The sequence below is a fragment of the Triturus cristatus genome, chromosome 7 (genome assembly GCF_964204655.1).
Source record: "Triturus cristatus chromosome 7, aTriCri1.1, whole genome shotgun sequence".
Taxonomy (NCBI): Eukaryota; Metazoa; Chordata; class Amphibia; order Caudata; family Salamandridae; genus Triturus; species Triturus cristatus.
The window spans coordinates 284,597,989-284,623,608 of record NC_140590.1 but is presented as its reverse complement, the minus strand read 5'-3'; the positions used below and the strand labels follow the sequence as shown (position 1 = coordinate 284,623,608).

Below are 25,620 nucleotides of genomic sequence, written 5' to 3'. Positions count from 1 at the left end.
ATTTAATTATTCTTTATTGAAAGATCCAGTTTTTTCTTCCGCATTTACTTCTTTTGCTAATGAACTCTTCTTATTGAATGTGTTGACTGTTACCTCTTCTCAACTATTGTGGGACACTTTTAAAGCAGCTGCTAGTGGATTTATTATTTATTATTGAATAAAGAAACAACTTCTTACAAAGCATAACCTTTTCTTAGCAAATATCAAACGTTTAGAACATCAATTTCACGCTACTTCCTCGGACACCTCATTACAAGAACTTATCCGGGCTAAGTTGGAATTTAATAGGTCCTCTACGGAGAAGGCTTCCTCTATATTATTACGTAGTAGTGCTCGATATTATGGAGGTCGTTATAAGGAAGGGTCCCTTTTAGCCAACTATCTTAAATCACGAAAAGAACGTTCGATCACTAAATCCATTCATTCGTCAGACGGATCCATCCTATTTAAAGATCAAGATATTTTGCATGCATTTACAAAAAATTTTAAGCATCTGTGTACCCCGGAGTTCCCTCCTACCTCCTCTCTTATTGATGCATACCTCACTGATGTTCCCTCTCCTTTTCAAGACGCCTTGAACGTCTCATCTTTTGATTCAGATTTATCACTGGAGGAAATTTCTAAGGCTTTACATTTTCTTAAAAAAAGTAAAACTTCAGGGCCGGATGGGTTTACAGTGGAAATGTACTTACATTTCTCTTATTTACTCCTCCCTAAACTTTTACAACTTTTTCTTTATTTATAGGAGATGGGTGGAGCAAGTGGTACTTTTCCAGAAGCGACCATATGTCTATTTACCAAAGAAGGCAAGGATCCCTCATTCTGTAAGAATTATCAACCTATTTCTTTGATAAACGTAGATTATAAAATCTTTACTAAAACGTTTGCCCTTAGACTTGACCCTCTTCTGCCCCATCTCATTGGAAAGGAACAGTGTGGGTTTGTCAAAGGTAGATTGACTTCAGACAACTCTAGGCTTCTCTTCATTTCTTGAATAAGGCTCCTCATCTTTCATACTCTTTGGCAGCAGTTTCTATTGATGCGGAGAAAGCCTTTGATAGAGTTGATTGGTCTTTTTTACTTAAAGCCCTTATTTGGCATGGATTTGGACATACTTTTATTTCTCTTATTTCTCTGTTTTATACTGCCCCCTGGGCTTTGGTATTGGTTAATGGATGGACTTCCCAAATTTTCCCATTACAGCGGGGTGTCCGTCAGTGTTGTCCCTTGTCACCTCTTTTGTTTATATTAGCCCTCGAACCTTTCTTATCTCGTATTGGTAATAATAATTCTATTTCTGGCTATTATTATGGTGAACGTCATCTAAAACTATCTGCCTACGCTGATGATATTTTGCTTTTTACTTTCAATCCAGATACCTCTTTCCCCCTTTATTACAGGAAATTTCTGATTTTTCTTTAGTTTCAGATTATAAAATCATTTCAGATAAGACAGATATTCTTCCTATTACTAAATTTGTGTTAAACAATCTTTTGATTATACTGGTTTCCTTTGGAACAGTTCTAAGATTAAATATCTAGGTATTTGGTTTACTAGCTCTATTGCTGATACTATTTCCATTGATATGAAAGAAGGACTCAACAGAGTTGAAAAGCTTCTTTCTTCTTGAAACCTGTTATTTCTCTCATGGTGGGGACGTCTGGATTCTATCAAAATGATGATTCTCCCCATATTCTTATATATTTTGTCTATGATTCCCCTTCCTATTCCATCCACTTATTTTAAAAAGCTGGACTCTATGCTGTCTAAATTTCTCTGGAATAATAAGAAACCTAGAATCTCCTTAAACCGTCTCAGAGATGCTAAATCTAATGGAGGGGTTCGCTTTCTCCATGTTTGCCTTCATCATAAAGCTTTTTGTCTTCGGCAGGCTTCTAGATGTTTTTTTTCTGATTCCTCTCCCTTTCTACTTTTATGAAGTATTATTGAACATTCTCTAGCATCTTTCTCTGTGAAAGAAGTTCTTGCTTTTTATTCAAATACGTCTATTACCCCCATTATTTAAACATACTTGTTCTTTGCTAAGACCTCAGCATCAATCCAAGATTCTTTCTAGAAAGAACTTTCTTCAGTCACCTCTATGATATAATCGTCTGAACACTCTCAAAAACAGACCCCTTTATTGGAAGACTTGGAGACTTAAGCGCATAATTTGGGTTCAAGACTTATTTGATGGTACGTTTCCCTGTTCGTTTTGTCAATTTCAGGTTATTTTCCATTGTCCTCGTTCTTTTTGGTATAAATATTCAATCCTTATGGAGGTAATTCTTGATGTTTTCTATTCCCTTCTGTCATCTGATGATACCCTTTCGGATGATAATCTGTCTTTTCCCAAAAGCTGCTCTGATTTACACAATTTTCTAACAGCCCCAAACTCTGAACGCACTAAAACAAAACTGGAGCTTACATGGGAGACTGACTTGGGATGTGTTTGGAGCATTGATCTATGGGACAATATTTGGGTTAGATCACTGAAAATCTCTAGATCTGCGTCCAAAAATCAAACTATGTTTTTTGTATATCATAGATTATATCATACTCCGGTTTCTATTGCTTCTTTTTCCCATTCACATAATTCAGTGTGTTGGTCTTGTAGTCACCCTTTTGCAGATTTACTACATCTATTATTCACCTGCCCCCGCACTGCCACATTTTTGAAGAATGTCTGGTCTCATATGTCACTTTTTTTAAATTTACACTCTCCCTTGTCCACCGTATTATTTTTTCTTGGTAGTCTTTTTGACACCTTGGGTGTACATTCTTGTCAACGGGGTTTATTTGACCTCATGTTAGCTTTGGCCTTTCAACAGATTACATTAAACTGGAAATCCTCCTCACAACTTTCAATTAAAGCGTGGTGGAATAATGTTTGTCACTATCATAGGTTAGATGTTACATTTGCCTCTTCTTGTATACCGTACATAAACAGAGACTTATTTTGGTTACCACTAACTTCTTATTTGAATAACGTTGCAAAACAACAAATATCTCACAATTTTGCTGAAAATTTTAAGCCCCCATGAATGGTTTCTCTGTTCTTTTTTCAATAGCCTTAACCACTATATTCACCTATTAATTACCTTAATTGTTTAAGTTACTCTATATCATTGTATAATGTTATTCGACCCTATATATTTTACTCTATTCCTTCTCTTTTCCTCCCTTCCCATTCCTACCCATAGTTTTTTGTTTTAAAAATTGTAAACAGCTTTCTCTTCTGCTGTAAGTTATCAGTCTCATTAATTGTTATTTCAGAGGTAATGATTGTATTTATTCTTTGCAATATTGTTGTTAATAAAGCTTATTAAACATAAAAAAAGAAATTATCGCAACAGGGGCAAAGCAAACACCACCTGGAACCAGGGTCAACAATATATAAATGTACAATAAGGTTTCCAAAAAAACAATCAGGAATAATCCAATTGATAAAACAACAATAATAAAATGCCAACAATAAGCCCACCTTTTGGAATCAGAATGACTTAATATATTTTACTAGTATTGATCATAGTTTGAAAAATCTGTTCTCTATACTCATGTGATCACTCAGTGAATATAAAGAGAAACTGTGCAAGGTATGTGTATAAAAGGAAGACAAAAGGACAGAGAAATAGTGCAATAGTTCTTGTAATAGGTATAGATCATACATTTCCAATAAACTATCCATATGGCAATTATTATTCTATTCAAATTGGCTGCAGGGTCAACAGTGTTTCATCCCTGGTAATGGAACGGGTCATCAATCAAGACAAAACATTTTAGTTGAGCAAGATCATTAAGTTTGAAAAAAGGGGAAAAATTGGGATTCATTTTTTTTGTACATTTATGTATTTGGGTCAGGGTCACCAGGATACCTCAGCGAGGTCAGTGTTGCACTGCACCAAGTTCCCCCATGAATTCATACCCCCACATGGGTGATTGCAAAAAGCCCCCCAAAACTGTAAATAGTTCTTATATGTTACAACTTGTATTCCTTCTGCCCCATCACATGTCCAGCGCGCAGTTCTTTTACAGTCTAAATTGTGTTTTATACCTACCCCTCAAACAAACACACATAGCCCCGATTCACAAAGAACCTGTGCACTCTGGGCAGAGACTCCGCAGTCGTGGCAGCAACTTCGCTCTCTTGGCAGGCTCTTCGCTCTTCTGGCAGGATCTTCACTCTTGTGGCAGGATCTTCACTCTCGTGGCAGGATCTTTGCTCTCGTGGCAGGATCTCCACAATGGAAACTGCAGTACAAAGATGCCGCCACGTGTGTGGAGATCCCGCTACGGCTGCGGAGCCTTCGCCCAGAGTGCAGAGGCTCTTTGTGAATCAGGGCAATACTCTTTTCCAATAGTAGCTAAATCTATGACCAAAACTCGAGGATCAGGCTCAGAAATAAGGACAAGTTTAACTTTTTAAACTATAGCATATGTGCATAACTTCTGACAGTAGTTCAGAGGATAGCCTGTTCAAATGCACACGTACGCACAGCGCCCATCATGGTGTGGTTTCTGTAAAAGAATATACCAAACACTATTGAAAGATTTTTGCCATATGTACACACGCAGGCTTATGCTTGGTTGTCCATGTTTCAAGGGTTTCTGCCATAAAGAATGACAAAAACATCCAAGCATTGGTAAAGTCAATATCTCTGTGCCCCAATGTTAAAGGCAAGTCTTATTGGCTACTGGCTTTTGCCAATGCTTGTTGAAAGCTATTCTGAATAGAGGAAGAGACTGTTTTGGAAAATTGGTCACCTTGTCTCACTCACATAGCATCTATCATCGGAGCATTCTGAATAATGTGTTGAGATCACTGATGAAGAAAATAAGTGGTCTTTCAAAATTGAGTGATTACGAAGAGTTCCCTCAGAATCAGGGGGAGGAAGGGAGGAAATATCAAAGCTAGTTTATTCTTTGAGTAGGACATTGACTTTCTGGGGATTGCTCAATGTTGCTAGTAGTCAGAAGCAAAATACACAGAGCGAGGCTTCACAACCTGTCTATAGCATCTTAAGTGTGGATGGAGGTGTGGGACATTTCCTCTATATTGACACCCCTTGTGCTCTGATAAGAAAAATGATTGGCATTTCCTTTACAACTGCTACAACAATACAATTACCAATTTGTGGCATGACCAGTGGTTGATAAACAGATACATGTGCTGACTGGTACCTGTCATTGGTTACTGATCTCTTCTGGCTGAGGATTCGGACGGCAAGATGACCATCGGGCATGGTAAAGCTCAACTGGGCCTGAAATGGCAGCTCAGAGTACCGCAATGCCTCTGTGACCACGGTAAAGAGAGACAAAGAGGGAAGAGATGGGTCAATGGATTCAGAGAATGCACAGCAACAAAAAAAACACTAGAAAATTGTAATGACAAAAAATGCAGCACTCATCAGTGGGAGGGATAGGCCAGGGTTAATAGGGACACCAGAGAAGTAACCTATGCAGCCCCTGCCCCTGGAGTCACCTAATTACTTCCTGGTGCTTCCCAAGCCCTTGTCTTACTTGTGAATAACTAGAAATCATATTACCATCCTTACTCCACCTGAACAAAGGGTCTGAACCTGGTGTCTTAATATAAGGTACCATAGCCCTACAATAAGCTGCTGTTGAGAAGTCGCCATCACCCCTTACACCTGCCTCATTTGCTGACTCTTGCACAGAGTTCCCTGTCACTCACCACTGTGCTTGGACTCATGGGTGCTGAACTCGAATGTCACCTCAGTGTCCTTGCTGACGCTGCCAAGGGGACGGTCCAGAACGGGAAGGGTGTGCTCCTCATAGAGGAAGAACCTTTAGAGGGAAGAGAAGATTACATCACTTCCTGTAAGGAGCTTTATACAGTGATGAGGAATGGCACCTACAGCATGAGCACAACAGGGTTGTCTTAGGTACTGTCACTACTTCTGATGTCTCTTCATCCCTCTCCCTTTTCGTTTCCTCTCGCAGAGTTGGACTGGTCAACAAATCACCCCAACCCCCTATAAAATGGATGTAGGGAAGCCTCTAGAAATTATATTTAATGGGACACAATGGGGAAGGGAACCTATAATTGGCTAATATGTGAATGTGAGTGGTCCTTCTTTTATAAGGGCAACCTTTCCTTTATGGAATAAAAAGAAAATAATTACATCATAAAGCAATAAATCCATTAACCTTTCGTTTACTGCTGGTATTTTTGAAGATAGCTACTCATAACATTAAGGTCTTAGTACAGTAAACAAAAGGCTGATGGTGGACAGATCACTGTGCCAACTGTTTAAACTACAAATGCCCCACAGCCTGTGCACTTCCAGAGAGAAAATGAAGGCAGCCAGGAAGAGCAATGTGAAGCGATATTGAAAGCCTATGGAGTAGCACAGTGGTCTCCAAACAACGGCCTAAGGGCAATGCCCGGCCCACTACAAGATTGTATCCTTAGACTCTAACAAACATTTTTAAAACTTAAGTATGTCAAGGCCAAATGTCGAGCAAATTTATCTGATGAGCATTCAAATAATTGGCTCCTTAGTTCAGTGATATTTTGAAATTAAAAAATCTGTTTCTTCATTCCCATTAATCATGTGCTTCATGTTTTGTTGTTTGTGATTGAAATCTCCAATTGCCAGAATTGTGTAGAAAGGAGCAGACGGAAATAATTTTTGTTGGACCTTTATTAATGGCTCAAGTTTAATTTGAATTTCTTTGCTTTGTTTTACTGAAGTTCTTTCTTGGAGTGTGTTGATTTTTCTTAATGTGTGCCACAAAATTGGACAAATTGTCATTTCATGTGAATTTGTAAATTTTCAGGGCACAATTCACAGAACTAACTTAAGACAAAATCCTAAACTTACTACCATTTTCGTATTCACAGAAGGCACTTACTCATTTTGGTATTCACAGAAGACGCTTACTCACTTCGGTATTCACAGAAGTTAGGAGTCCTAACTTTAGGACTCCTAAATGCCTTCTGTGAATACCGAAAGTCTTAAAATTAGGATTTTTCTCAGTTTAGGAGTCCTAAAGTTAGGACTCCTAACTTTACTACTACTAAACTGAGAAAAATCCAAATTTTAAGGCTTTCGGTATTCACAGAAGTCATTTAGGATTCCTAACTTCTGTGAATACCAAAATGAGTAAGTGCCTTCTGTGAATACCAAAATGAGTAAGTGCCTTCTGTGAATACCAAAATGGTAGTAAGTTTAGGATTTTGTCTTAAGTTAGTTCTGTGAATCGGGCCCTCAGTGTTTAAAATTAATATTAAAATGAGTAGCCTGCTTTTCTTACCTACAGATAAGTAATTGATTATTCTGTCAGAACATTTGTTAATGTTTTACATTTTTACTCATTATATATAATTTCTCAGTTTGAGCACAACATTCTTTCTTTGTAATTGTCACAAATCTCTTTTGTTCTGAAACATATCATGCTGCTTACAAAAAAGATCCAAGTAAATCTTATTCACTCATTTTAAATTGTATTCATTCATTTATTAAGCAGTTTTTTTTTGGCCCGCAAATATTTGTAAAATATAGGATGTGGCCCTCGTGCTGAAAAGTTTGGAGGCTCCTGAAGTAGCACATAGACCCCACCTCTTTGGGCCTAGAGGACAGAGTCCTGGAGTTAAGCTATTTTATTTCTCCAGCTTAAAAACTACATAACTCCATTACAAGGTAGCACCAAAATTAAATGAAGGTTCTAGATTTTTTCCAAATCGCCCACTAAATCTACATTGTTGGTGTTCACAGATGTTGGCATGTATGGTAGCATACAATATTTGTGTTTAGTGATGAGCTGTTCTGATGGAGTGCAGTGGGAACACGGTGGAATAGAGAAGAAACCTAGACCTTCCTGCCCCACTAGCAATGCCACTGATCTAATCCACTTTTGCTTTGGTTTCACATCTAACCACACAGACTGACACACACACATATACACACTTTCTCTTTTTCTGCAAAATTGATTTTTCTTACATGGGCTGAGGCAGGAAGATCTTTAGCTTGACATTGGTGGCAATGACCTCGGTCTCCACAATAGACTGGAACTCGCTGTACAGATGCTTGGGAGACACAATATTCACCTGAAGACAGAGGAGACCCAAAAAAAAGTACCTCAGTTACCACACTGCTAATTCTCTCCCACTAAAAATGCTGCCCAATTCCTCTCGTGTGTCAGGCAGGCGCACTTGTTCCAGCCATGAGTTATGGACGTTTTTGCTCAAATGAATTGTATTTATTTTATGCATTTATGTGATCCAACCTGACCGCAACATAGCAGAGCGTTCTTCAAAACGGGACATATAGGAAAAAAAACAATAAAACACTTAAATATAATCGTAAATGTCTTACCTTGCCTCCTGTCTTACTGGCCAACTGACCAAGCTCAAGGAGACTACAGTCTGTGCCTTCTATGGTCAACACGGAAACAACCACACTGCGGAGAGAAGTAGGAGTGAAAGTGACAGAAGCTATAGGAATTTGTCTTAAAAGAAATGACCTCGGACTAGATCTCTTCCTACCTCTTCACCAAATCAAGCATCATCTTGCCCCCCCCAAACATCGCTGCCTTCCAGCTTCAAGTCAGGATTACCTCCAAGATCAATAAATTCCCTTTTCCTCTTCAATGTCTATCTCAGCCACCTGCACTATTTGACATACATTTGCCCACTACAGCACCTGCTACAACTATGCCAGTAATACTCATACCTTACTAAAACTGGAAAACACAAACAATAATGACAAATGAGTACTAGCCTGCTGTCTCCAAAGTCAACAACCAATGAACACTCCCTAACCACCTTAAACGTAACACATCCAAAAGAAGATCCTCAGATTTGGTGATTGGAAGAATAAGTCTGGCTGCCAGGAGCTTAGAGCATCACCAACAACATTGACAGACGTGGGAAACCTGGCATTGATCCTGGAGTCTCACCTAGGCCTGTTCCCCCAAGTAAATGAAAAGTGCCTTCTAGATCCTTATTCTAATGCCAGACACTCATGGCAAACACCTCTCAGGATTTCACATTTTGACTATGAAACAGATTTTACAAAAAGATCTCACTTATTACTACATCAACTACTAAGAATTCATAATGCTGTTGCAAGACACCTACTACACGTTCACATATGTGAGCACATCTCAATGGCCATAAAAGTACTCAATGACGTTCAACTGTCAAGACCCTGTGCATCACCCATAGGGCTATCAACAGCAAATGCCCAGCTTTCATGCAGGTAAAGCTACAAAAATATTCACAGAAGAGAACACTTCACTCAAGACTGATAGGCATCACAAATGACCACCGATGCATATAACAAGCTAGGCATTGGAGGTCATCTTCCACTGTATAGGCAGCCAACTGCTGGAATTCTAGAATTCTCTCCTGGCAAAGATAAGAATATTTGAAAACCAGTTACAATTCATGAAGATCTAGTTCTTCCTATGATGTTGACTGAATGACTAAACCTAATAGATAATCATTGCAAATGAAGAGAAAGAAGAGTTCACAGAGAGCACACTCACTCCATCGTGGACACTCCAGTGGATGCCTCCTATAAGAAGAAAGCCCAATAAAAATAAAATGTATTTGATCTGCACCAGTCTGGATTAGGAGCGCCACTGGAACAACTACTGCCTTCCTAGTCTGTATAAATTGCACCCAAATTGAAATGTATTCTGATACTTCCTGTGCTGATGCATTAATGCTGACTGCAACATTCCTAAATGTAAAGGATGTTAAGGGTGTTAAATCTGATTTAACATGGAAAACCGGTGATCTCTCTCATTTGTGAAAGAGAACAATGGTGTAAAATGTAATAGTGCTGCTCTTGTTACTCTATCTCTGATTGCAACCCACCTGCATTGAAATATATTTGATAGACCCATGTGTGTGAGCAGCAACAGGGGCATGATATTTGCTGCAACATTTTGCCACTTTACCAACACTGGTACCGGCCAATCTCCCTGCTCCCATTTCCTGCTAAAGTCTTGGAGAAAGCAATAAAAATCCAGTCACCAACCAGTCTGGATTCTGCCCAAGTCACAGCACAGAAACCACCCTAATCGCAGCCACAGTTGACATCAGGGCTCTCCTGGACAGGGAAGAAACTGCTACCCTAATCCTTCACGATCTCTCTGCAGCCTTCAGCACCGTGTCCCACTACACCCTCCTGCGCGGCCTCCACCAGAAGGGGATCCGAGGAAAAGCCCTCAAGTGGACCGTGTACTTCCTCTCCGGAAGAACTCATAGTGCCCCCCTTCCACCTTCCACCTCGGGGCCAAAGAATATCATCTGCTGCGTTTCCCAAGAGTCCTCACTGAGCCCAAACGTGTTCAATACGTACATGACCTTCCTTGGCCACCTTGGTCAGACCCCATGGTATGAACATCATTTCTTATGCTGACGACACTCAGCTCATCCTCTGCCTACCCTCTGACCCCACCACCACCAAATCCAACTTCCACAGGTTCCATGTGCTGTAACACACAGGTGCACATACATTAAAACATGCACATGCAATCCCACTGATGGTGCACAGTGCTACATTATAACATGATGTAGGCTAAGGGCCAGTTAGGTACACAGCAGCGGAACTACCTGAGTCCCCCCAATGACTCAGGTAAAAAGGCTTGTTCATGCTACTGATCGCTATAACAAAAAAACATATGCTGCCACCACCATGCTCATGCTACTCAACTCTTGGTAAGGGCAGTAGCCCTTTACCACTAACGGGGTAACGCTTTGTGCACCCCTTCCGGTCTAACAAGACTGCAATCTGTGAGACAGGCCTGAGTCATGACAAACACGCATGATACGTGTTTTCCTATGATGAAAAATCAGTAACGAGGATGGATGCAGATGGTGACTCAGGGCACCGGTGAACGTCCATCACCATGCAGGGGAGTTTTCTACTGCCACACTCCCATTCCACACAGCACAGATTCAGGAGAAATGAAGGCCTTTGGAAGAGTGATCACATTTTAAGCAAAAGGGTTGGTAAGCACTTCTGGAGGGATACAGGTAGAAAGGACTATGCCCCAATATAATAGTCATTCTTTTCATACATTGGCGAGGAGGCAGTAGCCACTGTACTATGAATGAAGGATGGCAAAGAGGCAGTAGCCACTCTACTATGGCGATTGGCAAGGAGGCAGTAGCCAATTTCTACTATGGATACGGGTACACTTTAGAGTAACCTACAGTCCAGCCGAGTCTGGCATTCTGCTGGGGGTGCAATACAACTATATGGAGCACATCCAATATTCTCAAAGGCATTAAAGTTACAGAGGATAACAGTCAAGGAGGGTGGGTCAATATGCCATGTCAAGGGCATCTGTTTGTACAATGAGGGACTCATGGTAACCAGGAGCTTTAAGTGCTAATGATTTGTACAGGGCAAGATTAAATATTTCAAATGCCTCCTGGCTTTTGACAGTCCAGATGGCTTTCTTGGACTGCTTTCTACATGGTAAAGTTGTAAAGAGGATGATTATTGGCCCATAACCGTTCACAAGATTGCTCTATGTGCTCTCACCTGCATATGGGATATGAGATACTCCTGGGTCTCTACTGCCTACACTTTGGGGTGGAAAGGTTATAGCTCACAGTCCCTACTAGTACCTATGGCACACACAGGGTTCTTGCCTTTTTGGCACTTGGTGCTTTAATGGATGGCTTGGCGTTCTGTAGTTCATGCAACACAGTCTAGAGGTGGCCCAGGAACTCCTGCAGCTGGAACTGAAGACAGCTATGTTGCCCCAATAGGTAACATAGTGGTTCTCCAGACAAGGCTTCTGACAAATCAAGACCTGTTAACCATGCATTGGAATGTTTCATGGACAGTTCTCAGTGAAGAGCAGAACCTCAAATTGGCACAGTAGGTGGGGGCCTCTGACCCTCTTCAGCTCTTTAGCACAATGGGCAGTGGCAATCAGCCAGTACCCATTGTTCAAGTCAAGCACACTCAGAAAATGATCTCCTTTCACCATACCCATAGGATCTTCAGTTTGGGAACTAGTATGAACATCTGTCTCAGTCACTCTGTTCAGACCCCAAAAGTCTGCACAGAAACTGGGTTTTCAACCCCTATTTGAAACTTTCAGAGCAGGTTTAGCTTATGGAATTTAGGAATCCTCAATCCCTCCCAGATTTAGCATTGTAGCCACATTCACGTTGGAGCAGTCTTTGACTATATTTTTCCCCAGCAGAAGCACTCCAGTAGCCAGCATACCAGTCAAGTGACCCCACTGACAAAACTGTGACCAATCACATCCTTCTACAGTTTCCACCCCTCAACACATCCTTAACAGTGCAAATCCACCATCAGCAAAGTGCAAAACATTCCAGCAGCCACCACACCATACACGAAGCCCAACGGAGGGAACCACAAACAATCTGCTTCTTCCTACAGTTTCCTGTATGCCATTTTGTACATGATAAAAAGGCGACAAACTTACGTAGCCCCTGATGGGTTCCCCAGAACCACACACTATATCAGAAGTAGGGTGAGATCTAACCCAAGTTATTTTCAAACACTGTTGTAAATGGGACATGTTGAACTAGGGAAGAGGATGGTAAGTTACAAGCACTATGGAGACACTTATAGAAAACAGAGGTACTTGAAGGTCGAGATTGACGGGGCAGTGGAAGTGAGGGGATCCGACTGGAGATGGCAGCCCTGACAATATAGTAGTAGCCCAAAACTGGATTAATTGCAGCACTGACGCAATCAGTGGTGTAACACAAAATGATGGGCCCGCCCTGCAGAATGTAATGAGGAGCATCTGCGACTCCTTAATCTGGCAGACATTCATTGGCCTTACTTTGACTTGGGGCCGATGAAGGGTTGTGTCTCCCCCTCTACAGAACAGGGGAAGCCAGAGTCCAAGGCACACATCTGGATTTAACAAAGTGAAGGTGATGTGCATGTGGGGGTAACTGCAGGGCTGGACTGGCCGTAGAGGGCACCGGGCGTTTCCCCGGTGGACTGCAAGGGTGGGGGCTGGTTTTGGATCCGGGGGGGCCATTTTTGTTACCAGGGGCCGGTTTTGCAGGATAGCTGCAAAATCGGCCCCCGACCCCCTGTAACAAAAGCTGCAGTGTTTTACACACACCCCTATCGCGGCCGCCCCGACTCAATTGCAAGGACCGGATTGCGTTCCCAGTCCGGCCCTGGGTAACTGGCAACAAGTAGATTTGGTGAACAGAAGGATGGACCAAGAAATCTATCAGCTTGACCAAAAGCAAAAGGGTTGGAGCATCGCAGTGAGAATGCACTTCACCCTGAGAATCCATTGCCACTGCCTTCTCCTTCAGAGAAATCTCTCACCTGTGCATGAGGGCAAATTCAGCCAGGTCTGTGTAGAAGAGCTTGGCGTACTGACGCATTATGTCCTCTTTGCAGTCCTCCAGGTTCCCCAGGTCAGTGTTGGCTTTTCCATCAGTGCAGATAATGACCTGAGGAGGGCACAGAATGGAAAGATGAGAGCAAAGAGATGAGAGATGAGTACAAAGGTGAAGGAAGGGGAAGAGAGGCATAAGTGTCTCTGCATTAATAGGGAGGGGACACGCCTTGCCACCAGTACAAATACCCATCCCTGTTTATCCTGTTCATGTGGGTATTTTCCTGTGGGTTCTGCTTGTATGTTTGTTTCTTTAGGTATATTTGTGTGTGTCACCATCCCTAACATTATTTTTCTTTATTTTTGACCAAACTGACTCCATAAGACACTTTAAGGATAGGCTCAGTCACGGCCACTGTTTTTGTGTGATGTTATCCTGATCATACACAAACTGCTTTACATTTCTGGTATACTACCTGTGTGTAACGGCAATAGTTATGAGATGTGATTATGTGAACATGTACCGTTTCTTGTACGTTGTAAAATAAAAACAAATAAAAATAAAAAAAAGAATTTCTGGTATACTTTCGTTTTTGTTGAATATTTATTTCATTCATTTTTGTTAACAGGCTATGCACATTTCCCATCGCTTTTTACTGACAGCTGCATAACACCAGGGCCCACGGGTGCATGTTGTGAGTTTATCTAACAGAGCTTAATCAGAAAGGTAATATTCTGCTCTTAGGTATGGTAGTGTGCCTCCCTTAGGTAGAGGCGGCAGACCCGTAAGCAGAGAATCGGCCATGGACCAGGGTTCAATTCCCGACGCGGCAGGGTCGTGGACCAGGGTCAAAATGGACTTGATAATTCTCGCCTCGGTACCTACTCTAACCAGGAACACACTCGGCAACTCTGGGCATTAAGCTTGCCTCATCTCTACAACGGCCCCCCACAGACGCCGGGGATGCCTGGTTTCACCTTGGAGATACCCAGAAAGGGACCATCTCACAGGGATAGCCAGGACGGGTTCCCCAGCGGTCCACAGCGACGGGACGCCCCCGTTGGTGGGCAGCTGTGCGCTTTACAAGCTTACAACATTTACATTTAACTTAGCACACACGCCATCATGCATACCCACATCCTGACACCAGACACGAAGTCAGGCTAGAATTAAAGGCTATATCTATGTATAAGTGTGAAGTTCAGTTCAAGAAGAGTTCCAAAACCCACGGTAAGGGTCTGGGCCCTGCAGATCACAAAGGAGCAGCTGCTTTTATGAGCACAGGCCCTCACCCACCAGTTGAGCATGCGTCATCATCGGGCTGTGCTTCTCGTTGGGCTGGTGTTGCAATGCCCAACGGGGGCACATTCCCAAAGATCTTTTTTTCGCCTGTTCGGACAATTGTTTAGCAAACCAATCCATCTAGATAGTCCTCAATAAGGATTTTAAGAATTGCGTAGATTGGTCTAAAAAGTTCAACAAAAATTAACTAGGGTTCCACTCTCAGACTATTTTATTTGTGGAGCCGCTGTTAAAATATGTTTTTCGGCATCTTCAGTTGCTACCCCGGACCTCGGGTGCCTAACAATAAAATCTATTGGGTTGTTGCACTCTGACTGGTACTTAATTGCGAAAAGGTATTTCTGCAACTGCAGGACCCACTTTTCAATTCTAGGGAGCCAGCTAGGACATCCCCGTAAACAGAGGAACTAGTGGCGTATTCCCATATAAGACCGGAAAATGCTGGCAAACCCACCTGATGGCCAGCACCTCTCTTTCAATTTGTGACTAACGTTGCTCTGCCTCAGTCAAAGCATGGCACCTACATGCTATAGTACAACCATGTATCTTCACTCCATTTTTGTAGCAGTGCATCACCCATTCCTACTGGTCTGGCATTGGCCACCAGGTGTGTGGACTTTTGAGGATCAAAATATCACACTTCATTGTCACTGAGTAATGTCACTTTTACCTACTGGAACACCACCTCCTGGGCATCGCCCCGCTGCCAAGGTACTCCTTCCTTTGTGAGAGGTCATAGTGCCCAGTCAGAGGGGCCAGTCAGGATATGAACTGGCCACAATATGTGGCCATTCCTATAAAGCTCTGGATCTCCGTCAAAGAGGAGGATGCTTTCACCTGCCGAATGTCCTTGGCCTTCTGTGGATCTACGTTCACGCCATCACCTGAGAGACAAAGCCATAGCACTCCACAAGGGGCTAAGAGAGAGAAGCTTCTCCCTCCCCATCTAGCTCTCTTTATTTTGGGAACCACCACCAATTTGGCAGTGCTTGATCTTAGTTTACGAGAGGGTACATACCAAGAAAAGACTTTCTGAAAGCTAAATTTCAGGATCTCATCAAAATGTAATCAAAGCTCTGGCTGGACTTGCAGGCTCCTATACGAGTTACAACATCCGTATTTATATTATTAAAGTGCAAGGAATCAGACAACATTTAACACGAAGCAGTGTTTTAGTGGTTATTTTGCAGGCCCATGAGCACATACCACAGGTATCAAGTAAAAAAGAAGAGACTTGCAGAAAACCAGTAATAAAAAAAGGTAACATCACTTAAGATATGTGTTCATGTGGTGGAATGGAATTGATTACACCAGCAAAGAAAGATGATTTTGTTTTCTCAAAACCGGAAGTACATCTAGAAAATAGAACCACCCTGTGCAGAATCACGAAGATATACTAATGCAAGCATGGTATGAATACTATAGGTAGTACTAAGTGCGCGCGGTCATGTGATTGTTGAAGGAAAGGCAAGTGAGTGAGCGATACATAACTTAGGCCCTCATTTATATTTTGGCGGTCTGTCCTAGTTCCGCCAGGGCAACAGTGTAAATACTTCCATCGCCCTGGTGGAGGACCTGACCGCCGAATTTATAAATGACTTCCAAGCTGGCGGTCATTTTGAAAGCATTGGTAGGATCCGCCATCACAGTAGTTCCTGTCACTGTAATCCGCTGGTTGTTGCAGAGTTGCGTCAGAATGACACAACCCTGCACCAAATAATGTTCTTTTTCATTTTCAAAAAGAAAATCCCAAAATAGGTTTTCTTTTTGAAAGTAAAAAAGTAATGCTCCTCTCGCTTGGGAGTCGTCTCCCATTGTGGGGGAGCATTATTTGGCTTTTACAGTCACAAACCCTGATGGTGACAGACAGTAACAAAATGGCTACATGTAGGCATTTCTTTGATGGAGTAGTCTTCACCATAGCCATTTCTCCAATGGAGTAATCTTTGCCGTAGCCAAACTGAAGGTATGCCTACATTTAAATCAGGCAGGCCTTCATGTTGGCGGTATGTATACTCTGTCGCTGTTGCGATGGAGTAAACATACCGCCAGTATATAAATGTGATCCTTAATTCCACTAACAAGATTAAACAAGTGTATTGGTGTATCTACAAGTTAAATAATTTTGGCCCATATTACCAAGAAAGTGCGATAATTATCGCAAAGCGCGTTTAGCGCTGTTTTTTTTATCGCCGGCTATCGCTGGATTTCATCGTGGAGATAACACGTTATTATCAACGCTTATCTCCAAGGCGATAGAAAATCCAGCGATAGCGCCGAAACCCAGCAATAGTGCCAGAAAACCAGCGATAAATTCTACACGCTAATGAAAAGCTTGCTAATAGGCAGGTGAGGACTTAACCTTACAATCCACCCCCCCATTGACTAGAATGATTAAGTCAGGTTTTTAGCAGGTGTTAGATTCCAGCGATATTCGCGGTTAGTGCAAATTTTTTTATCGCTTTGCGGGCATTGCTAATAGGGGGAAGCTGTGTTAGCGACTGTTTTCAGTCGCTTTAAGTCGGGAACGACTACTTTGCATGTCGTTAGCCACATATATCGCTGACATGCAAAGCGGCACCAAAACGGTCGCTTTCGCCATAAAGCTGTCGCTAACAGCTGTTAGCGACAGCTTGCTAATAAGGCAATAGAAATATCGCCGCTTTAGCGGCAAAAAGTGCCGCTAATGCGGTGATAAGGCCCTTGCTAATATCCCCCTTTGTTTTTTTGAACTTCAGAGTGTTTTAAAAAATGATTGCAACAAATGGGAATATTTCCTTGATGACTGACATCAGTCTTAAATGTGTTATAATGATTGCCTGATATATAATATTGTTCACAGGTACCATACATTTTTGATTATAAATTGAATGTATTGATGTAAAGAAACTTTAAAAAAGCCTTACAGTATATTGAAAATGTGTTTTGAACCACATATAAGTCTAACACGAGCACATAAAGAAGGCAAAAAGGGAAACTTCACCGTTCCTATTTGGGAACTGAGTCGCAGTAGGACCAACCCAGACTGTCAGGAGTGGCCACTCGTATTGCAAAGTGGTGGGGGCGGGGGAGCACAAAAAAGGAAAAAGAATTAGCAAATAAATAAAGAAAAATGCATTTACCTGTTCCGACAGCAGCCGCCTTCCACCCGATCCTCGCTGCCCGGACATCCAGGAGCTACTGCGCAAGCTCCCAATCCCAGCGCTGTTCACATGCCCGGACTGTTCCTAGCACATGAGCAGCACTGGGATTGGTCTGTGCGCCTCGGTTCGGTGCTCAGACATAGACTGGGAGCCTGTGTTGGTTTCTCCACCCAGCTGTACAACACAGCTAGGTAGGGAAAGTCCAAATACGCATGACAGTTTGGCCAACCTTCTGGGTCCGGCCAAACCTTCATGAGCACTTCGTAGTGCCTACCCCTCCCCCCTGGTGCTGCAACTGCAGCGTCAGTGCAGGTGGCCACGCCCCGCCCTCGGCTCGCAGTTCCAGCCTGCAGGACGAAAAATATAATGATGATAGACATGTTTTATTATCGTTTTATTTTCGGCGTTTGATGGCTTTCAGCAGGGGGAGCAACGCTTCCGCCATAACGGAGGAGCCGCCCCTGCAGACTGGTATACTTTAGGGACAATAATAACAGGTATAAATCAGTTGCTGTAATGTAATTCAGTCTGTGTTATGCCATCCACTGTTAATGATTCTGGATTGTGTCTATTCTGTCCTCACTTTTCTCGACTTTATGTGGAAAATGAATACACCATCAAGGGGATACCTTGAAAGTAAAATGCAGAAAAGTGAAAAGTAAAAATACAAAAAATGAAAACAAGAAAATTGAAAATGATCGTTTTCATTTTCATTGATACTAAGGAAATTCCATTGTATCTTTGTTGATGTTAATTGTAGGTTTAGAGATGGTTTTAGGATTATTTGAAGGATTAGGATTAGAGTATATATTATGGTTATGTTAAAATATAAGGGTAATTTAGGCTAGCGGATTAAATTAGGACCGTAGTGAGGGTCTTGGTGAGTTTAAGTTAAGCAAGGTAGTGTGTTAGCATTAGGATTGTGCTTGGGTTATGTTAGAGGCTAGCTTTGAGGTCAGGTTTAGTATTAGAATCAGACCTTTGTTTAGGGGAGGGCTATGGCAGTGTGTTTTCGAGTAGGGTTTAAAGTGGAATAGAGTAAATCCTAGGGTTGGAGGCAAGAAGTTTATTCATTACAGTAGTCTTTAAAATAGTTTTGGATTCAGGATTTGTATTCATATCGATATTCCTTATAATTGGGTTATTTATTATTTCCAGGTCAATGTAAAACGCATTTTTTTTCATAAGAAGTTGTTCATAATCACTTTCTAACATATTTATCTTGAATCCTTCTTTATCAAATAGACCCAATCTCGCTAAAAATAGGTCTTTGATTTTGGTCTGCCTGTTTTCCTAGAACTCTGTGTCTCTCTTCTCCTCTCCTCTTTTTCCTCACTTGCCTTAGATCCTGGCTTCTGAGAGGCTATTGCTATGGAAACAAGCGCAGCAGGTCCCAATGCTGTGGCTCCAGTTTCTTCTAATCTGAAAAATAAAAATAAATTAAGTTCATGTTTGGGAGATGAAGAAGCTTCTAAGTAAAGACCTGCTCAAATGAACACAGAGTTACTACTCAAGGAAAATAACCAAATGTCCAAACTGCGAAGTGCATCAGAGCAATGTGTGCCTGCATACCTGTGTGTGAATGCTGGAATGCATGTGGGAATATCTGTATGTGTTCTTGGGCACTTCTAACAGAACATCTGTATGTGCTCTTCTGCACATCCAACAGAACATGTGTGCATACCTGTGTGTCTGAGAATGTTTGTCGTAGTAGCTCTGTATGTGGGTGTTTCATTATTTGTGGGTATCTTAGTATCTATAGAATAGCTGGAAACATGCTGCCCTTGCAATCAATCAATCAATCATACATTTGTAGAGCGCGCTACTCACCCGTGAGGGTCTCAAGGTGCTGAGGGGGGGGGGGGGGCAGCTACTGGTCGAACAGTCAGGTCTTGAGATGTCTCCTGAAGGTCAGCAGGTCCTGGGTCAGACGCAGGTGGGTGGGGAGGGTATTCCATGTCTTGGCGGCGAGGTGGGAGAATGATATGCCACCGGTGGTCGTTCGGCGGATGTGTGGGACTGTGGCGAGGGCGAGGTTGGCGGAGCGAAGCTGGCGGTTCGGGGTGTGGAAGGACAGTCTTTTGTTGAGGTAAGCTGGTCCAGCGTTGTGGAGTGCTTTGTGAGCGTGGATGAGGAGCTTGAAGGTGATCCTCTTGTTAACCGGGAGCCAGTGCAGATCTCTCAGGTGGGTGGAGATGTGGCTGTGGCGAGGGAGTCCGAGGATGAGGCGTGTGGAGGCGTTTTGTATGCGTTGGAGTCTATTCTGGAGTGTAGCCATGGTTCTTACGTAGAGGGCGTTGCCGTAGTCCAGCCTGCTGCTGACGAGTGTTTGGGTAACTGTTCTTCTGGTTTCAGTGGGGATCCATCTGTAGATCTTGCGTAGCATGAGGAGAGTGTTGAAGCAGGAGGAGGAAACAGAGTTGACTTGCTGGGTCATGGAGAGCGTTGAGTCCAGGATGAACCCCAGGTTGCTTGTGTGGTTGGTGGGTGTCGGGGCAGCTCCCAGCGTGTCCGGCCGCCAGGAGTCATCCAATGCAGAGGGAGTGGAGCCGAGGATGAGGACCTCCGTCTTGTCTGAGTTCAGTTTCAGCCGGCTAGTCTTCATCCAGTCTGCGACGGCCTTCATTCCCTCATGGAGGTTGGATTTGGCGATGGCCGGGTCCTTGGTGAGGGAGAGGATCAGCTGAGTGTCATCGGCGTACGAGATGATGTTGAGGTGGTGTGCTCGGATGATGTTGGCGAGCGGTGCCATGTAGATGTTGAAAAGGGCTGAGTGATGATCCTTGGGGTATGCCGCAGGTGATCGTGGTGGCTTCAGATCGGAAAGGGGGGAGGCGGACTCTCTGGGTTCTGCCGGTGAGCGAGGAGGTGATCCAGTCCAGGGTTTTGTCTCGGATCGCTGCGTCGTGGAGGCGTGTGCGCAGGGTGTTTTGGTAGACGGTGTCGAAGGCGGCTGAGAGGTCCAGGAGGATGAGGGCCGCGGTTTCGCCTTTATCCAGTATGCTCCTGATGTCGTCAGTGGCAGCGATGAGGGCGGTTTAGGTGCTGTGATTGCTGTGGAAGCCGGATTGGGAGGAGTCCAGGACGTTGTTCTCCTCCAGGAACTGGGTCAGCTGTCTGTTGGCAGTCTTCTTGAGGTCCTTTGGGTCTGCCTTGGGTTTCTTGAGTAGGGCGTTGATCTAGGCGTGTTTCCAGCTTTCTGGGAAGGTGGCAGTCTCGAAGGAGCTGTTGATGAACTTTCGGAGTTGGGGTGCGATGATGGAGCTAGCCTTGTTGAAGATGTGGTGGGGGCAGGGGTCAGAGGGTGAGCCGAAATGGATGGTGTTCATGATTTTGGTGGTGTCTTCGTCGTTGATGTTGTGCCAGGAGAGCAGAAGGTCGCTGTGTTTGGTGGGAGTTGAGTCGGGGGTTTCGGCGACTGTCATGGGCGTTTGGGTGTCGAAGCTGTTGTGGATGTCTGCGATCTTGCGGTGGAAGAAGGTGGCCAGGGAGTCGCAGAGTTCTTGTGACGGCGGTACGTCATTGGAGCTGGAGCTGGGGGTGGCGAGCTCTTTCACGATGTTGAAGATCTCTTTGCTGTTGTGTGCATTGTTGTCAATGCGTTCCTTGAAGGAGGTTCTTTTTGCGGCTCGGATAAGTTGGTGGTGTTTGCGTCTGGCGTTCATGAGGGCTGCGTTGTTGTCTGGTCATTGCGCCACTGCTTCTCGACTCTTCTGCAGATGTGCTTGGAGTTCTGGAGGTCGGCGTGAAACCAGATGGCTCTCGTGTCGGTGCGCCTGTTGGAGGGTTTCCTAATCGGGGCGAGGGTGTTGGCGCAGTCGTTGATCCATTATCTGAAGTTGAGGGCTGCCGTGTTGGTCTCGGAGGGCTCCGGTGGAGGGTCTCGGGCGAGTGTGGTGATGAGCTGGTATTCGGTGATGTTTTTCCAGTTGCGGTGTGGGATACGTTGCGCTTGTTTGCGTGCGGTGTGTTTCTCGGAGGTGAAGTGGATGCAGTGGTGGTTGGTCCAGTGGAGTTCGGTGGTGTGGCTGAAGGTTGTGGTCACTGGCGGAGAAGATGGAGTCGAGCGTGTGTCCTGCGGAGTGGGTGGGTGTCGTGATGAGTTGTTTGAGTCCGAGGTTGTCGATCAACGTTGTGGAGTTGTTGTCGTTGGTATTCTCAAGGTGGAAGTTCAGGTCTCCGAGTAGGATGTAGTCTGTGGAGGCGAGGGCGTGCGTGCTGATGAGGTCGGCGATGGATTCACTGAACTGTGGTTGGGGTCCCGGGGGTCTGTAGACAAGGGTTCCTCTGAGGGTGGTGTTATGATCGACGTAGATCTGAAAGTGTAGGTGTTCGGCCATGCTGAGGGCGTCTTCGGTGCTGGTTGTGCTTCTGATGGTGTTCCTGTGGATGATGGCGATTCCTCCTCCTGGTTTGTTCTTGTTCCGGTCCCTGTGTGTGATCTTGTAGCCGTCCGGGATGGCTATGGCTATGTCTGGTGTTGAGGAGGTGTTCATCCAGGTCTCCGTCAGGTAGGCGACGTCCGTGGCGGAGGAGGCGAGCAGGTCCCAGAGTTCGACGGCGTGCTTGTGGACTGAGCGGGAGTTGAGTAGTATGCAGCTGAGATGGTTGAGGCCTGCGGTGTTGGGATGGGCAGGGCATGCTGGTGTGCGCTGGCTGGTATAGCAACATTGTCGGCAGGTGAAGGGTCTGTGGGTGAGCTTTGGGGTGGCCTGGAAGCAGGTGGGGTTACGGCCGGTGTTGAGTGCGTGGAGGGTCTCTGCGTCGTAGCAGCGTCAGGTCCTGTGGAGGTCGCGGGAGCCGGGGGTCTGGCGCTGGGCGCGGTCCAGGCACAGACGGGTATGCCTTTGGCGTGCCATTGGCACACCAGCGGCGTAGTGTAGGGGGGCGGGAACCAGAGGAGGGGAGGCGGGAGTCGGGCTGCGGCGGCGGGAAAAAAACTGCGGGAAAATCAGGCAGAGAGGTACAGGTGCCAGGTTCTGTAGACTCTTGTCTTAGGCAGACTGACCCCATGTGTTGTAGATGTGCTTAGCATGGTCATCTCCTCAACTCCTTCCAGCTTTCCCCTACCTACAGATTGCTGACTCAGCGCTTTGGACTTCTTTAGGGGCACCATGCATCAAACTAAAAACCGGTCGCAAACGGGCAGATTCTCAGAAATTCTCAGAATCTGCCCCTTTGCGACTGGTATTTTTGCATTTGGGATACATCATCCCAAATGCAAATACTGGAAATTACAATTGCATTTAAGGAATCGCAAATTGCTATTCCTTAAATGCAATGCTAGAAGCAATTTAAAATAGCGATTTCGCTATAAGGGGTCGCAAAATACCAAAAAATAAAACAGGTCGGTAATTTGCAAAAACTTTGAAAAATGCACTAAAATGCATTTTTTAAAGTTACATGTTATAAACACACATGTTGGGGCATGTGTGTGTGCAACATGGGTGCACATTACAATTTCAGGGGTGCAACAGGGTGTCCTTTTGACACCCTTGAAATTGCATGCGGAATTTGCGAGTACCTAATGGGTACCCGCAAATTTCGCATGCAATTTCCATTTTTTACTTAATTGCGACTCGCAATTTGCGAGTCGCAATTAAGGAATGTTTAGGAATCGCTATTTTTATAGCGATTCCTACATGCATTGGCTTTTGCTATTCCTTAATTGCGATTCCTTAATAATCGCAATTAAGGAATCGCAAAAGCCTTCCTTGATGCATGTCCCAGAAGATGCTTTAGGCTTCACCTTCCTACTCTAAGATGACTGGCTCCAGGTGTTGTCAACTTCTTAAGATGGCTATCTATTTCTAGGTGGTTCCTGCCTTAAGATGTTTGACAAGTCCCATATCTGACTCCAGGTGCGGCACACCTCTAAATTAAAATGGCTGTCCCCGGGTGTGTATGGCAGCTTTTCCCCACCTTAAGAGAGCGGACTCCAAATTAAATGTCTGATCCCAGTTGCTGCAGACTCCTACCTCTGAACAGCTGCCTCCAGGTGCTCCAGGCTATCGGTGAGACGATGTGGTAGGGGCTGACGTTGACCCTGAGATCTCAGGTAGTCCTGGTCCAGTAGTTCACAGTCCTGGAGTTTTTGTGGTTCCTGCATCCCGTCCCCGTATAAGACCACCTGCAGAATCACGGGAGATTATGGGAACAGGGAGTACACACGGATGCACATCAATGAACCAACACCAAACACTCTCATGAATCCATTTAACCCCATCCAACCCATGTAACACCCATAAACATTCACTTTTAAGCTGCTGTGGCCTTAGACCTTGAAGAGCGTCCTTGTACTCCTTGAAAGCAGCAGGCCCAGATCTGCAGGGTACGGCCCTCCTCATGTATGTATATGTATTGGTATTTATGAAGCGCAAACCTAGTAATGAAGCACCAGAGCACCGTATCTTACACGTGGGGCCGGTGTGGTGGGGGGGGGGGGGACAATCTTAGAATGTGTACATCAAGTGGGGATTATACAAATACATTTCACATGTCACATTTTTGTAGGCACGGGGATATTAAGTGATTTGCTCAAAATCACATTGTGCTGACCCTAACGCCAAGGTCCCCAAGTTCCAAGGTCATCAGCTCTAACTACTAGGCCACGTCTCTTCCCTCTGGGTTTGGTCAGAGCTTGCTAGTCGCAGTAGCACCCCATCTGCCATAGTCACCCTATGATCATAGTTCATAATAACAATTCATAATTCCAAATTTGAAAAAGCGCAAACGTATCACCCTTAAAGATATCCATGTGCTGGGGGGCCGTCCGGGAGATTAAGTGAGCTATTGCCCAGAGTCACGTGATGCTGTGCTGAGCTACCACTGGCGTCGGCAATCGTACTGTGAGGCCCGCACTCCAGAGTCAGCCGCCGCTCTGGCCACTGCACCACACCTCGCCCTCTATGCCATGCACTAGAGGCAGAGATTGGTACAACACATCATACGGCCCAACAGGCGCGCAACACCCATTGGACTCAAAGGGCTTCAGCCCACCCCCCGTCGTGTGTGGCAGCCCGGGATAAGACAACTTCCCGGGCGCACACACAGCCGCACCCGAGCACTTCACAGGTCTTTAAAAGACCATTTGCATGTTAATGAGGCCTCGCTGTTATTTCACCCCTTCTAAGAGCCCCTGCAGCTCCACTCTGCCTATTTCTTAAAGATTCACCCCCCCCCCCCCGAAATTTGGCTTTAGTTGCGCCTCTGCTGCCCAAGGCTCACAAGTGTGAGCAGGGCCGGACTGGGAACTGTAATCAGCCCTGGCAAAATTTGGCAGACCAGCCCCCGTCACATTTGGCAGACCAGCCCCCGTCCAGCGCGTAGCGAGCGAGCGAAGCGAGCGAGCCTTACTGCCATTCGGGGGGTTTGGGGGGGGTTCTCCCCCCAAGAAAATTTTGGAAAACAACCGACCAAAATTGTGAATTTTACAGCACATTTTTCATTACATATTCAATTGTATCAACTTTCAAACCACAGTAAATAGTAGATGATGACCTTCAAGAGCACCAGGTTACCCACCCAGTCATATGTACCCATAGACATTCTTTCAGAGAGCACCAAAAATGGGCACAAGTAGTAAATCAGAGAGAAGTAAAAGTGAGACCAGCCCCCACATGGTGTGGATCGAGCAAGCGCAGTGAGCAACCACTACTAGGGGGTACTATGGTGTACATGGACCTGCTGCTAAAGGGCAAAATGGATCCTTTATCAAGCTTATGAGTGAACAGGACGTCTTTCTCGTTATCTCCTCCAAGTTTCTCCCCCCAAATTTCCATTATTCCCCCCTTTCCTTTCCCTCCTCTCCAGCATTTCCTGGCTTTAATTGCGTCACTG

At 44.5% G+C, this 25,620-nt stretch overlaps 1 protein-coding gene across 1 annotated transcript in view; it reads right to left on the bottom strand.

Annotated features, from left to right (window-relative positions):
* Positions 1-25,620, bottom strand: part of LOC146809437 (circularly permutated Ras protein 1-like) — a 293,808-nt gene that overhangs the window by 34,860 nt on the left and 233,328 nt on the right. The window contains exons 10-16 of the mRNA XM_085616287.1: positions 23,760-23,911; positions 19,122-19,203; positions 13,323-13,450; positions 8,343-8,427; positions 7,968-8,074; positions 5,696-5,808; positions 5,182-5,293 (exon numbers count right to left, since the gene is read on the bottom strand). Of these exons, the coding sequence (XP_085472413.1) occupies positions 5,182-5,293; positions 5,696-5,808; positions 7,968-8,074; positions 8,343-8,427; positions 13,323-13,450; positions 19,122-19,203; positions 23,760-23,911 (779 nt within the window). The remainder of the gene's footprint in view (positions 1-5,181; positions 5,294-5,695; positions 5,809-7,967; positions 8,075-8,342; positions 8,428-13,322; positions 13,451-19,121; positions 19,204-23,759; positions 23,912-25,620) is intronic.